At 42.1% G+C, this 13,127-nt stretch overlaps 1 protein-coding gene across 3 annotated transcripts in view; it reads left to right on the forward strand.

Annotated features, from left to right (window-relative positions):
• LOC137878219 (adenylate cyclase type 9-like) overlaps positions 1-13,127 on the forward strand; it is a 32,513-nt gene that overhangs the window by 8,146 nt on the left and 11,240 nt on the right. For all 3 annotated transcript variants that reach the window (XM_068718417.1, XM_068718418.1, XM_068718416.1), the window contains one exon: positions 12,742-12,914. In XM_068718417.1, coding sequence (XP_068574518.1) covers positions 12,742-12,914 — 173 coding nt within the window. The remainder of the gene's footprint in view (positions 1-12,741; positions 12,915-13,127) is intronic.

Consider the following 13,127-nt stretch of genomic DNA (forward strand, 5'->3'; position numbering starts at 1 on the left):
CCAAAGTGCTGTGTGTGTGTGTGTGTGTGTGTGTGTGTGTGTGTGTGTGTGTGCTTGCACTGTCAGTCAACACTGCTGTACTTGACAAAAAGTTAAACGATTTGGCTTTTTCACCCTAATATATACACAGCTGTCTTTTCCCCCCTGCCAACAAATCAAATACTTGGCATAAATTTTGTCTCGACTTGAGTCTAAATCAGTATGCAGAATCAGCATTCAGCCCTACTGTAGGAAGACAGTGGGGGTTGATCGTGAAGTAGAGTGGCTTACTACAAGGAGGGGGTAAGGAGGGGTAGACATAGAGCTAAAGCATGGTTGACCTGTGGTGGCAGCTGTTGAGATGGTTTATAAAACCAGTGGTAAATAGAACCCAGGAAACCATTACACAACATACTACGTTCTGTAGCTGCCCTTTCCTCTGAAGGCTGGGAGGGGAAGGTGGCTCTTCAGAGGCTGCCAGGGATCAAACTGCCATACCGCGACCGAGCCCGGCCTGGAACACCTTGACTCTGCAAGGATAGATTACAGCTGAGAGCGTAATGACATAATACATTGCTCCGCATTGTACAACAGCGCCCTGTGCTGCGTATTATGGTTCAGCACAACATGGCATTGTAGCCTGCAGCAACGCAATCTCATCATTTATCATCTTTAGCCTTATCATAATGAGCAAGTCTGCAGAGCTTCAGCTTCCCTTGTCATGCTCCGCAAACATGGGGCCATTGTGGCAAGATTATGTAAGGTCTATGATGTGGCGATTAGCTGGATTTTATAGCTGCAGTCATTTAGGTTATCTGCTTTGTCACACTGTTACTAAGCAGGATTTGACTACTTGTACTCATCCAGGAGGACTGTGCAGCAAACGTATTGACCCAGCAAGCAATAATAGATTTGCACTCGGGTGGTGTAATGACTTTCTGGATCAAGAGCAGAAAACCGGAGAGCAGAAGTGACTAAGTGAGCTTTCTGTTGAACTGACACTGTTGGAGATTTTTGTCGGAACATCTACGTATTCTGTTGTACTCCACTTAATCTGTCAGCAGACCCTGCAGACCTCTCGCCCCCCCCCCCCCTTTATAGGGGACAGCTGTCGTACTGACTCAATGGTGAAGTGTCCTGCCTCTATCTACTCTGACAGAGATGACCCAGGGCGAGGTGGTTGAGAGCGCCTGAAATCAGTGCCTATACTGTCTGTCTGATAAGGAGGCACACATGTGAGCAGCTGACGCAGCTGAGCTGTTGACGTAGAGGTGGTATGTGGAGTACAACATGCTACACAATGTGCTGTCTATAGCAAATGCTTTTTCACTTTAAGAAACTCCTTGCCTTTAAGCGCACAAATCAATATCAATGGCAGAAATGACAAAGTATGATGATCTGATGACTTTGTAGTGGACTTCTTAATCCCATAATTTTTGTTTTTAAAAGAGTAACGTCAGTATTTTTCAACTTGGACCCTATTTTCCCGTGTTTTTGTGTCTAATTGACTAACAAAGTTTTTTTTAAATTGATTCAGTATTGAGTCAGTTAGCTACAGACAGCGTCCGCTAAAGTGGCTGCTATGCAATGGCTCGGGGCAATTCCTTACCGACAATGCACAACAGGCGCAGATCGGAATTGTGAGTGTCTCACAACATTGTGGAAAGGATCCTACGTAGACTTTACTTTTTTGTTAATGTGTCTCACTAGAGGAGAAGTCTTGTTGTGAAATCTCGCGTCACATCCATACTTTTGGAAATCACCTAAAGATTCAGCCGTGACAATGAAATTTGCGGATCTGTAAAATGAAGTGTCACCAAAATCTTTTAGATAACACTAAGCTACGCTTTCTGTTCTCCAACACAAGAAACTCTGACAACCACGGCACTCATCCCTCCAACTAGCACTCCACCACCACTGTCCTCCTGCAAGAAGTCACATGGCACAATAAGAAAAAAGCAAAAGGTAAAGAGAAACATTTTTTCTCTCTGTAGGGTCCTTTCCTTGATGTTGCCATACACTTATGATAACAATCTGAGCCTGTCCATGGCAAAAACAAGAACTTTTGGTGGCCATAAATTGACGGTGAGTATCTTTGTGTTTTTAACTGTTGGTCAGACAAAAAAGAGACACTGGACACCGGGAACTTGTGACATTTACAGTGTAAGTCCTCTTATATTACCTTGGGATATCATTGTATGAATCGGCACATATCAAATACTTACCGGTTTCTCCTGGTTATTTTTAGGTACAGCAGAACAAGGGAGTAACAATTTTTTTAGAGGAACTGAGAAGTAAGTTAAACTGTGAGTATTGAGTACAGTGAGTACTGGGTACTTACGAGTTATTTTAGAGGTAAGAAATAATTTATACTGTAAGTGTTTTAGTAAGTATGGGGTATTTTAGAGGAAAGGAGAAATGATTTATACTGTACTATTAAACAATAAAATAATTATAGTATTACTTATTTCTGCTTTCCTCTAAAATTCCCAATTTTTACTCCCTTCTTCTGCTGCACTTATTTAAAAGAGAATAGAGACTTACCCAAGACCTGCCTTTACACTTTTACACAGAAATAACCTCAATTTATTTCCCCCAGTGAATCTGGTATGGTGAAATGGGAAAATATTGTTCTTTGACTCCACATTTCAGCTGCTCCATTAGCTACCATTAAACTGTTTGGGTAATGCAGTGAAGCCATGCATTGGTTTGTTGTGTGGAGGTAGTCATGTGGCAGATATTTACTGTCTAATTATATAATTAGCCCATAACTCACAGAAGTTATGAGTAGTGGAGGATGGAGGGAGTGTTGATCTGCAGGATAGTATACTTAATATCCTTGTTGTGTGTTGTTTTGTATCTTCAAACTTCAAAGTGTATAATTAGTTTGCTGTTTTCCTTGTAGTATTTGTATTTACAATATTTATCACGCTGCTAAATAGAAAAGGCATACCGCTAGAATTGGACTGTTTTCATTACATTAGGTGACAAAACTTCAGATATGTTTTGATATGCTTTAGTATAATGTAGATTTAGTGCAACAAGACATTAAGGAGTCTTCTTGCTACTCTCTCCATCGCATACAGTAAACCAATCTGTTATCACCGTAGGAGTTTTCACATATGCAAATGTGCTGAGAAGATCTACTTGTATAGATAAACATGGCCACATAACTTCGCCTCCTGCAGACTGAGGGAAAAAAAAAAAAAAATAGAAAAAGCAGATAAGAGGAAAGGAGACAGAAAAATGGATAGAGTTGTCCCATAAAGTTCATCCTATTTAGGCCTTTTGTGTGGCTCCAGCTGGCTCACAGTCATAACACCAGCCTCAACACAACACGTGAAAGAGGAGATTTCCCATCTGCGGCAACACACACACACACACAGACACACACACTTACTTAGGCCTACCCCAGCTCTGCACCCTGAGCCCACCAAGGCTAATTGCCATGGCAACAAGCTATTGAAAGGGGCGTGGGTCAGCTGGTAACTGGAGGCTCTTTTTAGATGGAAGGGCTGGTGCTCGGACTGGGAAAGAGGGGCCAAATTGAGTGTATTCAGCTGAAGCTCTGGCTTTCATATTGAGGTAAAAGCCAAGCGAAGGCCTATTTTTGTGTAAGCCCAGCAGGAATAAGCCGAACACGTGCAGCCACTCTTCACCGCTGCAGCTCTAAAGGACACCTACACAGATGCAAACTGCACACATTCTGACTCTCAAAGAGATGTGAACCTTGAAAAAGTGAAAGAAATGTATGGCAAGACATCTCTGTGAGTCTCTCTCCTGATGTTTCTATCTTACTGTATTTTTGATAATTAGATCTCTACTTGGACAGTGGGGGTTGAGCTGCGCATGGGGCTAGGCTTGCTCTCCTTGTGGTTGTGCAGATGCTTGAGTGATAAATTGCTATCATGAGTCACTGATGCATCCTAAGCTTTTCTCCTTTGTGATCAAGGGTAGAGGAAATGCCAGTACTCCAACAGACACACAATAGCTTTTACTGACATTGACATATGGAGCTGAGTCTTAAGGTGACACACATAATAACCCCCCTCCTACGCACACCCACACATACACATTCACTTGCACAGACTTAACTTTCTACACTTTGCGTTCCAATACATTAAATTCAAACATACACACTCAGACAGCCGCATCCTGTCTGTGTTTTTCAGATGACATTTTTGCATAGACGGTGGCTTAGAGTGGTCAAACAACCCTCTCTTGGCTTTTTTTGATCAGATTCAAGATGATACACACAGGAACCCCCCTCCCACCCTCCCACACACACACACACACACACACACACACACACACACACACACAGACTTACACAGACTCACTTTCTGCACTTTGCAATCAAGTACACTAAATGCAAACACCCACACATGCAGCTGTACCCTGTCCGTGTTTGTGGGCTGTAGTGACTCGTTAGTGTGCACAGCGGGAGAGTGTTTGTGTGATAAATGGCTGTGTGAATTATGAATGAGAGAAAATGACTGGGGAGCCAGTCCATCCTGAAGCCTGCTTCTGCACTCAGCCTGCACTCTGTGTGTGTGTGTGTGTGTGTGTGTGTGTGTGTGTGTGTGTGTGTGTGTGTGTGTGTGTGTATTGTACAATAAAAGTGTGTTTTCCCCTATGAATTCCTTCAGTATATTTTTGCTCCATGCCTAGGTATTTTATTATTAGCATTGTCGACTGTGAAATTAATGTTAGAGTGTCTCAGGCCAGCTTTAAGAATGAGGAAGTATCTATTTTTTATCTCTGTTTTATCAAGAGATAAATCAAGAGACTTTTATCTTAAGTCATTTTCTTTGGCTCACTTCTGACCCCCCTGCACCCTGTCTTCTCTCTTCTCTTATTTAGAATTTTGTTTTGAGGAGGTGAGTGTGTTTGTGGGTGTCGTAGAGCTCAAACAATCCACCAATTAATCAATTATTCAAGTAACAAAAACGCATGGGATGAGGGTAAAGTGGTCAGTGTAGAGCCACTGCTCCTTTGCGGGGTCAGTTGAGGTGGTTTGGGTATCTGATCAGGATGCCTCCTGGGAGCCTCCCATTAGAAGTTGTCCGGACTGGTAACAGACCCCAGGGAAGACCCAGAGCAAGTTGGAAAGAGTATGTATCTTGTCTGGCCTGGAAACGCCTTGGGGTCCCACAGGAAGAACCGGAAAATGGATGTCTGGAATACTTTGCTTAGCCCGCTGCCCCTTTGAAACAGGTTTTGCTTGCTTTTGTTTGTCAGATAAAAAGCAGTTTATTTTGGGGGGGTTTTGGTTACTGGTGAGAGGCACTTATTAGTTTAGTAGTTTTTTTAACAGATAATAAAACTGACCAAGCAAAAAGATTATTGTTGATTAATTGATAATAAATAGTTGCTTGCACCTATAGCTATATTCTCTACTGGAATTTCATGTGTGTGTGTGTGTGTGTGTGTGTGTGTGTGTGTGTGTGTGTGTGTGTGTGCGTGTGCGTGCGTGCGTGCGTGCGTGCGTGCGTGCGTGCGTGCGTGCGTGCGTGTGCGCGCGCGCGCGCTAAGTGAAATATTCCTGACACAGGTCATTCCCTATTAATCACTTTCAATCTGTGTCTCCTTGTGTCACTTCTCCTTTCTGCCTCCCTGTCCCCTGTTTTTTCTTCTGTTTTCCTACCATCCATCTTGCTGCTGTCTCATTCGGCAACTGTTGAGTCAGACTGCTGCCTCCACTGTTTTGTAAATGACACCTTCATCATCAAGGTCAATAGCATCTCAGGCCCAGATAATACAGCTTGTGATTAAATTGAATTTCACTTGGAAACAAGGCTGCAGATTGTCTTTTTCTTTTGATTCAACTCCTGGGCAGAAATTAACTCTAAATCTGTCCCTTTTGTCTTAATTTGCTCTTATTATATATGATGAAGACAGCAGCTCGAAGCTAAGGACTGAACTAACTTAAGGCTTATATCATCACGGAGAAGATGGAACACTATTAGAAGATGTAATAATCACAAGTTTCTTTTAAAACACCTTTTTAAAAACTGTATTATAGAATTATTGAAATTATATTTAGTGAATGCATCAAAAGTTATCTCAAAGAATGTATAGAAGGAGAAGAAAAACAATCACAAGGTGAAGAATAAACATAGGGTGAATGTATGAGATAACAAAGAAAAAGGAATTGAACAGAACATCATACAAAGACCTGCTTGTAAAAGTAATTATTAGGAGAGAATTTAATCACAATTTTTAATGTCCTGAAGATATCGGCTCAGGCACAAAAGAACAGGGAGGATAGTACGGTGCAGGACAAGGAGAGAGAGAGGGTGAGAGAAAGACAGACAGTAAGTTACAGTGAGATTGATAGGGAGAAAATACAGGCCACTGAGCAAAGGGTGGAGGCGGGGGGGGTTAAAGATTTTGGAGGGGTGTCAACTGCCTATCTATTGTTCTGCCAGCAGACCATCGCAGCCTGGGAATGTCCAGGGTGGCAGGACCAAAGACACAGAATCCAAATCGAGTGCAGAGTGTACACGAGACAGACGCAGCCAAGCGAGAGTTAAAGACTTTGGAGAGATGTCAAGTGTTTCTATTGTCGTTTTGAGTGAGCCACGATGGGGCCGGATTGAAGCCAGGAAAAAAAACACGAGCCAAACATGGAACTTCTGTTTTGGTGCCACCCCTGTTTACAGCATTGAGGGACAGAAACAGGGGAAGGATGTTTAAAGATTTTACTGATTGCAATGGGAAGAGAGACCTTAGTGTGGCTTGTTGTTTGTGTCTCAGTAGAGAAGTGCTGTGACGTAGTTCACAGTTAAGAGACGTGTTTTTGTCCCAAACCTGCAAAGCTAATGTGCTGAGAAAGGCCAGGTGGTGTCCAGGACTTGATGTCTCTTTTTATGGCTTATATAACTCGTTCCAAGAGCTCACTGTGGGTTATCTCTGGTGTTTGTGAAAAACTGTATTGGTTTAGCTACGCCTCAAGAGTGAGTTTGACGTGTTCACAGAAGGCACAACTTCAGTTGTATCCAGTCTATAACACTTTGTTTGTCAAATACCAGTGCTCTACTGCAGTAGTTCCCTGCAGTTTGTGCCCCTTAAAACAAAGAAAACATACTTTCGACCCATCATTATCAGTTACATGTCAACCAATTTGTGTGCACACATTTGTTAAAAAAGTCCTAATGAGGTAAAATTACAACAATTACAAGAAATAAAGGTGTCTTAAAGGTTTTTTCTTCAGTTAATCATCTTGCAGCCTCTTGTTGGGGGTCTTGGCCCTGAGGTTGGGGAACCACTCTTCTTGTGCATCAGTGGGACTAAATATTGTTAGGCAGCAAACAAGTACAATAACTAAAGGAGGAGGAACACTTTAAAGTGACTGATATGGAAACTTACAACAATGAGCCCGATTCAAAGCCCTGAAGATGGCACATATTGAAACGTCAGCTCATGGAATTAAGTTACGCTGATACTCCATCATTGCAGAGTGGAAGTGCTCCTGCATTTTTTAAATGTCAATACACTTGTTTGAGTCTAAGGTTAAAGCAAGGCTTATATAATTTCTTTGAAACAGTAGACTAAGATCTCATTCTCAAGAGAGTCATTTAATTTAGTTTGGCACTAATTTACTCAAAACTAAGATTAAATAATTGAAAAGAAAAACTATTACATATTAGTAAAACAAAGTAGCCAGTAACAACTAGTGCTAAGGTCACCAAGGAAATCCAAATACTTTTAATGACACTGTGTAAACTAGTGTCATCAAAGGGTAGAATTTAGAAAATCATTGATCTGCTTCGGGGAGATTGATATCTTATAATTATGGTAATAATTATGTTTTGCATCATCAACATATATTATGATATTGTACATTTTTTTTCATTAAACAAATTGTAAATTAATTTAATGACAAAATAACCAGATGAGAGCTTTTTAGGATAATCTAGTGAATGAAATACTCCAAAAAGGTACCTCATCAAATTGATGCTAAAATCTTTTAGACCAAATAAAAAGCAGTCCTTTGCCGACAATAGCCTATTTCAACCGGAGATAACAAATATGATGTAGATACATACATATCTATATCTATATATAGAAACGGCATGTCAAAATCTTTACAGGTTGACAAATCTGTGTTGTTTTAAAGTTCTACTATAAATCCATCAGAGGCTTACTTAAATGATACATATTGGGCATTTATAAAGTTTGTTGTTGGTTACATGCCCAGTGTACTTTTAAGTACATACAATCTATATTTAAAACAATCAGCATTTAGCTCAGCCTGCTTGTTTATGTACGTAGTAAATTGAGCAAAGTGTGAAACATCCTGTCTTCTATATTATTCATCATACTTCTCTTCTTGACTCAGACGGAGGAGACACTGCCCTAATTTAACATTGTGAATAATTCTGCTCATTTTCTTGCATGCCCTTTAATGCTTTAGACATAACGGCTCAGCAGAAGTGTTCAGCTGTAAAAAGGAAGGTCAGAGATGACGGTGTGAGTCCCTTGATGATTCCTTATGAAAAATGTAGATATCTTTCATGCTTTCTGACTGAATGGGTTCACTCATAGACGGCATGCATATTTTTCATTCCACCACCACCACTACCAAGAAACTCACACACTCACTCTAGCCGCCACTTCTTTCATCTCTGCTGTCTTATCTCTGCCTCCTCTCCTCTGCAAACCATGCCAGGGTAACGAAGTCCGCCTAAACAGCCTGTCATACTGGACAGGTTCCCTTCTGTTCCTGCTGCCCTCTTCCCCTCCATAGGGACAGGACGTACAGTATATCCCAGGAAGTGGGCGCAGTGGAGGGGGAGGGTGGAGGGGGAGGGTGGGGGCTGCTCGCTGGCAATGCCAACCGGCATGGTGAGCTGTCCAGCCGAGCAATGCTAGTTTCTCTGCGCCACCTGCTCCTCTACCCTCCTGCTCCAAAACCTGGCCCTGAAAGGCAAACCTGTCATTATCAGAAGATAAGGCACATGGTGTGTGTGTGTGTGTGTGCGCTGATCCAAGCATATCTACCAACTCTCCTTCCCTCTCCATTGCCCTCTGTGTTCTGCTGCTTTTAGTAAACCTCCCTAGTACAGCAGCATTGGCTGTTCAGTACCATTTGGGTTGCAAGTTGAATTTGAAAACAAAGGTGTTTCTGTGAGATAAACAACCAAAACGTATAGTATTTATAGCTGCTGTACCTGTAGCATTCATGGGCTTTTTTTTTTTTTTTTACACAAAATGTAACTATTCTTCTCTTCTTCAGTTCTGTATCCCAAGGGTAAAATTCTTTATCTTCTTTTTTTCTTTGACAATTTAGCCTTCAATTCTTTATTCCCTCTTTTTTGTGTGTGTCAATGTGAAGATAGATTGCTAGATAGATGGACAGACTGATGAATAGACAACTAGATAGATTGATAGATAGATAGACAAATAAACTATACAAATATAGACGGTCTGTCACAAGTGACATAAATTATTCCTTGAGATATATAGGACACTAAAAGTCTCTAGCAGCCCGGCTTTTCGTACCTGGTCTTTTGCATTCCAGCTAGTTGTCCATCTTTCTCGGGCCAGATCGAAGGTTATATTGGTAGTGTCGGAAATGACCACTGCAGTCACAACTTATGTGCTGTCTCCACCTTTTTATCTATGTTTGTTTGGCGCACCCAACCTCTGCACTGAGCTCGTCTAAGCATCATGCAAAGAGAGGTTCAGGGGCGGCTGAAGAGTGTGGACATGCTGTGAGGGGGTGAGAGAGGGAGGAGTAGAGGTGATGGTGTTATTTGGTTGCAAAATGCTTTTCTCATGTCGCTCTCCTCTGTCCGGAACAAAAGGGCCTGGAGAGGGAGATAATATGACTGGGCTCTCATGGGGAAAGGTTGTCTACTGTTACCTGTCAGCTGATAGCACTGGACAGGACACTTCAAGTCCCATTTTGCCTAGAGGCTTCCATTAATGATGCTCTTCAATTAGCCCACGGTCAACAGACATTGAGAGGGGCTAACACACGTACATGTACTTGTATCACAGATCATCAAGAAGATGTGCACAGACTGACCGATACGTAGTCAGACACACTCAGCTAGAAAGAAACAAGCATGCAGTTTCCTGACCTTTTTCCCTGCCACAAGGCCTTTAGGGCACAGCTGTTCTGATGATGTTGGAACCTGTTGAAGTGGACATTGGGGCCAGCTGCTGGTCATGCCAGGTTATCAGAGCCACAATTTACTGCCTATGACAACAATGTAATTTCATCGACCACAAGGTTGGATTGTTACTATGAGAGATTGTCCCAGAATTGCCAGAAACAAGCGGACAAATATCTGCAGACACTTGAAATCATATAACCCCTCATACAAACAAACACGGATAACATGCTGTGCACCTTTGCAAGCCCCTGCAGTCGATTTATCTTGCTCTTCTCTGGCTGTCAGGACTCTCCCTGAAACAAACTGTCTACAAGATGTGATCCATCTAACATGCATCTGCATTAACCTCTGAATGAGATGGCCATGGATTCCTGTCTGTTCTCTGCTTTCGTCTGACAGAAGGGGAGCACTGAAGTCTGAAATCAAGCCAGCAACACATTTATTTTGATGTAAGTCAAAGCCAAACATGAGGTGATGAGAGGGTACACTGCAGCTGTTCTCTCGCAGCCTCACTCAGCAACAGCTTGCTGTGGTTTCCTTCAGTTTTGAGAGTTTTATTTATGAGTTTTGACCAATTTTCCCCTGTTTTTTTTCTACTTCTTATCCAGTTTTGTATTCATGTCTGGTATCTTGTTTGTAATTGTCTTTGTGTGTGTGTTTTTTTAAATATTGAGTCATTATTGTTTGATCCACTATCAAATGTTCTGCTCTAGTAATGTGTTGCTGTGTGAATTATCTAACTTGAAACACTTAATTATCTTTGATAAGCTGTTACGGTATTGGGGAATAGAGGCAGAATGGTTCAGTGATTTCTGTTTAGCCGGATTTGGCTCTGTCCCCGTCATATACAGTTTTGTTATTACTCAGCAGCCACCATTGCTTTAACAGCAGATATATGATTTTCATTAATCGTGACTCTAAATATGTGACTCACATACTTTGGAAGTTTTGTGTTTTAGCCTGAAACAGACATGACTGTCTTTTTGACACAAAAAACAGAATCTGGCTTTTAGAAATCGCCGTGAACAGACAAGAGAACAGTCCCATCTATGCAAATCTCTGCCCACGGTCATGGGGAAAATGAGACATCATTGGACATTTTCTTTGCTGCCCTACATACGTCATTTCAAGATATCTTTACCTGTGTTGCTTTTAGAAAACATTGTGTTGAGGGAAAGATGGAAGACAAAAAGAGAAACCAAGAGGAAGGGGGGAAAGCAACCCTGTTGACCCATGAGCAGAAGCAGAATTCACTGAATGTCCTGGTGGGAGGCAGAGAAGGATTTGATTAGCAAACTAATGAAATCAGTCAACACGGTGTGTGAGTGTTGTGTGTGTCTGTGGATCTCCCTTTGACACACAGTCACACTTACACATTTTCATCCTTAGAGGCAGTCAAAAATTCCTCTTCTTGTGGCTGTGCCATTCTGCATCACTGGTGCGGGGAATTAGTTATTTGTTACTGCTGTTTACCGCCTTCGCTTCCCATCCCTGAATCCTCATCCATCTGGCTATCGACCCACCTACAGCGAAGCCGTCCATCCACACCTCCGCTCGCTCTGTGTGCTGTATATGTGTTTGACTGGGTGTGTAGGTGATTGGAGGGGCTGTTTTTTATTTTTTATATTTGTATATATGTGTGTGCATATGTATCATTGCAAATGAGAACATGTACCCTCGTGCCACATGTGTGGTCTGTGTGAGTGTGTCAGAGTGCAGCTCCAGGGTTGTTCAGCAGAGGCTCAGCAGTGGCAGGCCTGTCTGAAGTACTTAGGGCAAAAAATGCTCAGAGCCAGATGCTGCAGCTTCACTGACAGTTGAATTATGTGGCTAAGCACACGGTCCCAGTTACTTACCTATGTTGCTGACATATACACACACACACACACACACACACACACACACACACACACACACACACACACACACACACACACACACACACACACACACACACACCTTGTAGGACTGATGGAAATGATAACATGTTGATAGAAGTGTAAGGACGCAGGTGTTCAAATATTTGGCTCTGGCCTGTTGTGTCTGAAACTCTTACTGTCTCTCATGACGACCTCAAATTCATTCATGTGCACATCCACCTATGGGATACATTTATGAAAGATTAATAATCTCATTACAGAGAAAAATAGATTAAGAATGATATATGGGAGGATTTCAGTGCTTTTATACAGAAATTCTTCCTCAGGCTATGGAGTTGGAGCAGAGAATTAGGTGTGATAAGGAGAGTGCAAAAGAAATGACAATTGCTCTTCTGTCTAATTCTAGAGAAAGAAAAAACATACAAAACATTGCACAGATGCATCACACCTTTTTGATGTATGTGTTTATGGAAACAAGAATGAATCATGTGTGACCTTGGCTTTTTCAACTAGCATATATTGATATTCTCTGTGTCGCCCTCTCTTTATTCTACTTTCATGCGAGAACCTGCTAACATAATTCACTGGGGAATTCATTGTGCCGGGTACCGAGCCTCTGCTGAATCCTAAAACAACTCCCCAACCACCAAACAGGGATGACTAAACCCAACTCAGGCCTGTTCCAGTTTCATCTGAGAGTAACAACTGATCTGCCACTGACATCTTCTTCTCCCTCTCTGTTTCTGTCCCTCCAGGCCTGAAGACCTACCTGATCTCTGGCAGGAAGGTGGAGCCTCCTTCTCTCTGCAGCTGCTCTCAGTTGGGTTTGGCGGGGCCTGAGCTTGCAGATCATCTGAGCCCCACTTCCAGGGTGCACACACCTGATGGAGCCCCTTCAGCCTGCACTCTGCCTCCAGACAGTGCTAAGGTAAATGCACACTACCTCTGAGAAAATGATATGAAACATCAGCCATGTTGTTGAGGAAGTGGGATCAGTTTTTTTTGCAGATCAATATTGCCTGAGGCAGAAAACTGAGCTGCATGTTCTGCTACAGCCTCTTTGATATTCATATTTTTGCTCTCTATGTACTTTTGTTTATGTGGGTGTATCAGAAGCTTTAATATCATCTTTTTTTCATGC

This window comes from Cebidichthys violaceus, unplaced genomic scaffold (assembly GCF_023349555.1).
Source record: "Cebidichthys violaceus isolate CVI_PGR_0920_01 unplaced genomic scaffold, fCebVio1.0.p SCAF_23, whole genome shotgun sequence".
Lineage (NCBI taxonomy): Eukaryota > Metazoa > Chordata > Actinopteri > Perciformes > Stichaeidae > Cebidichthys > Cebidichthys violaceus.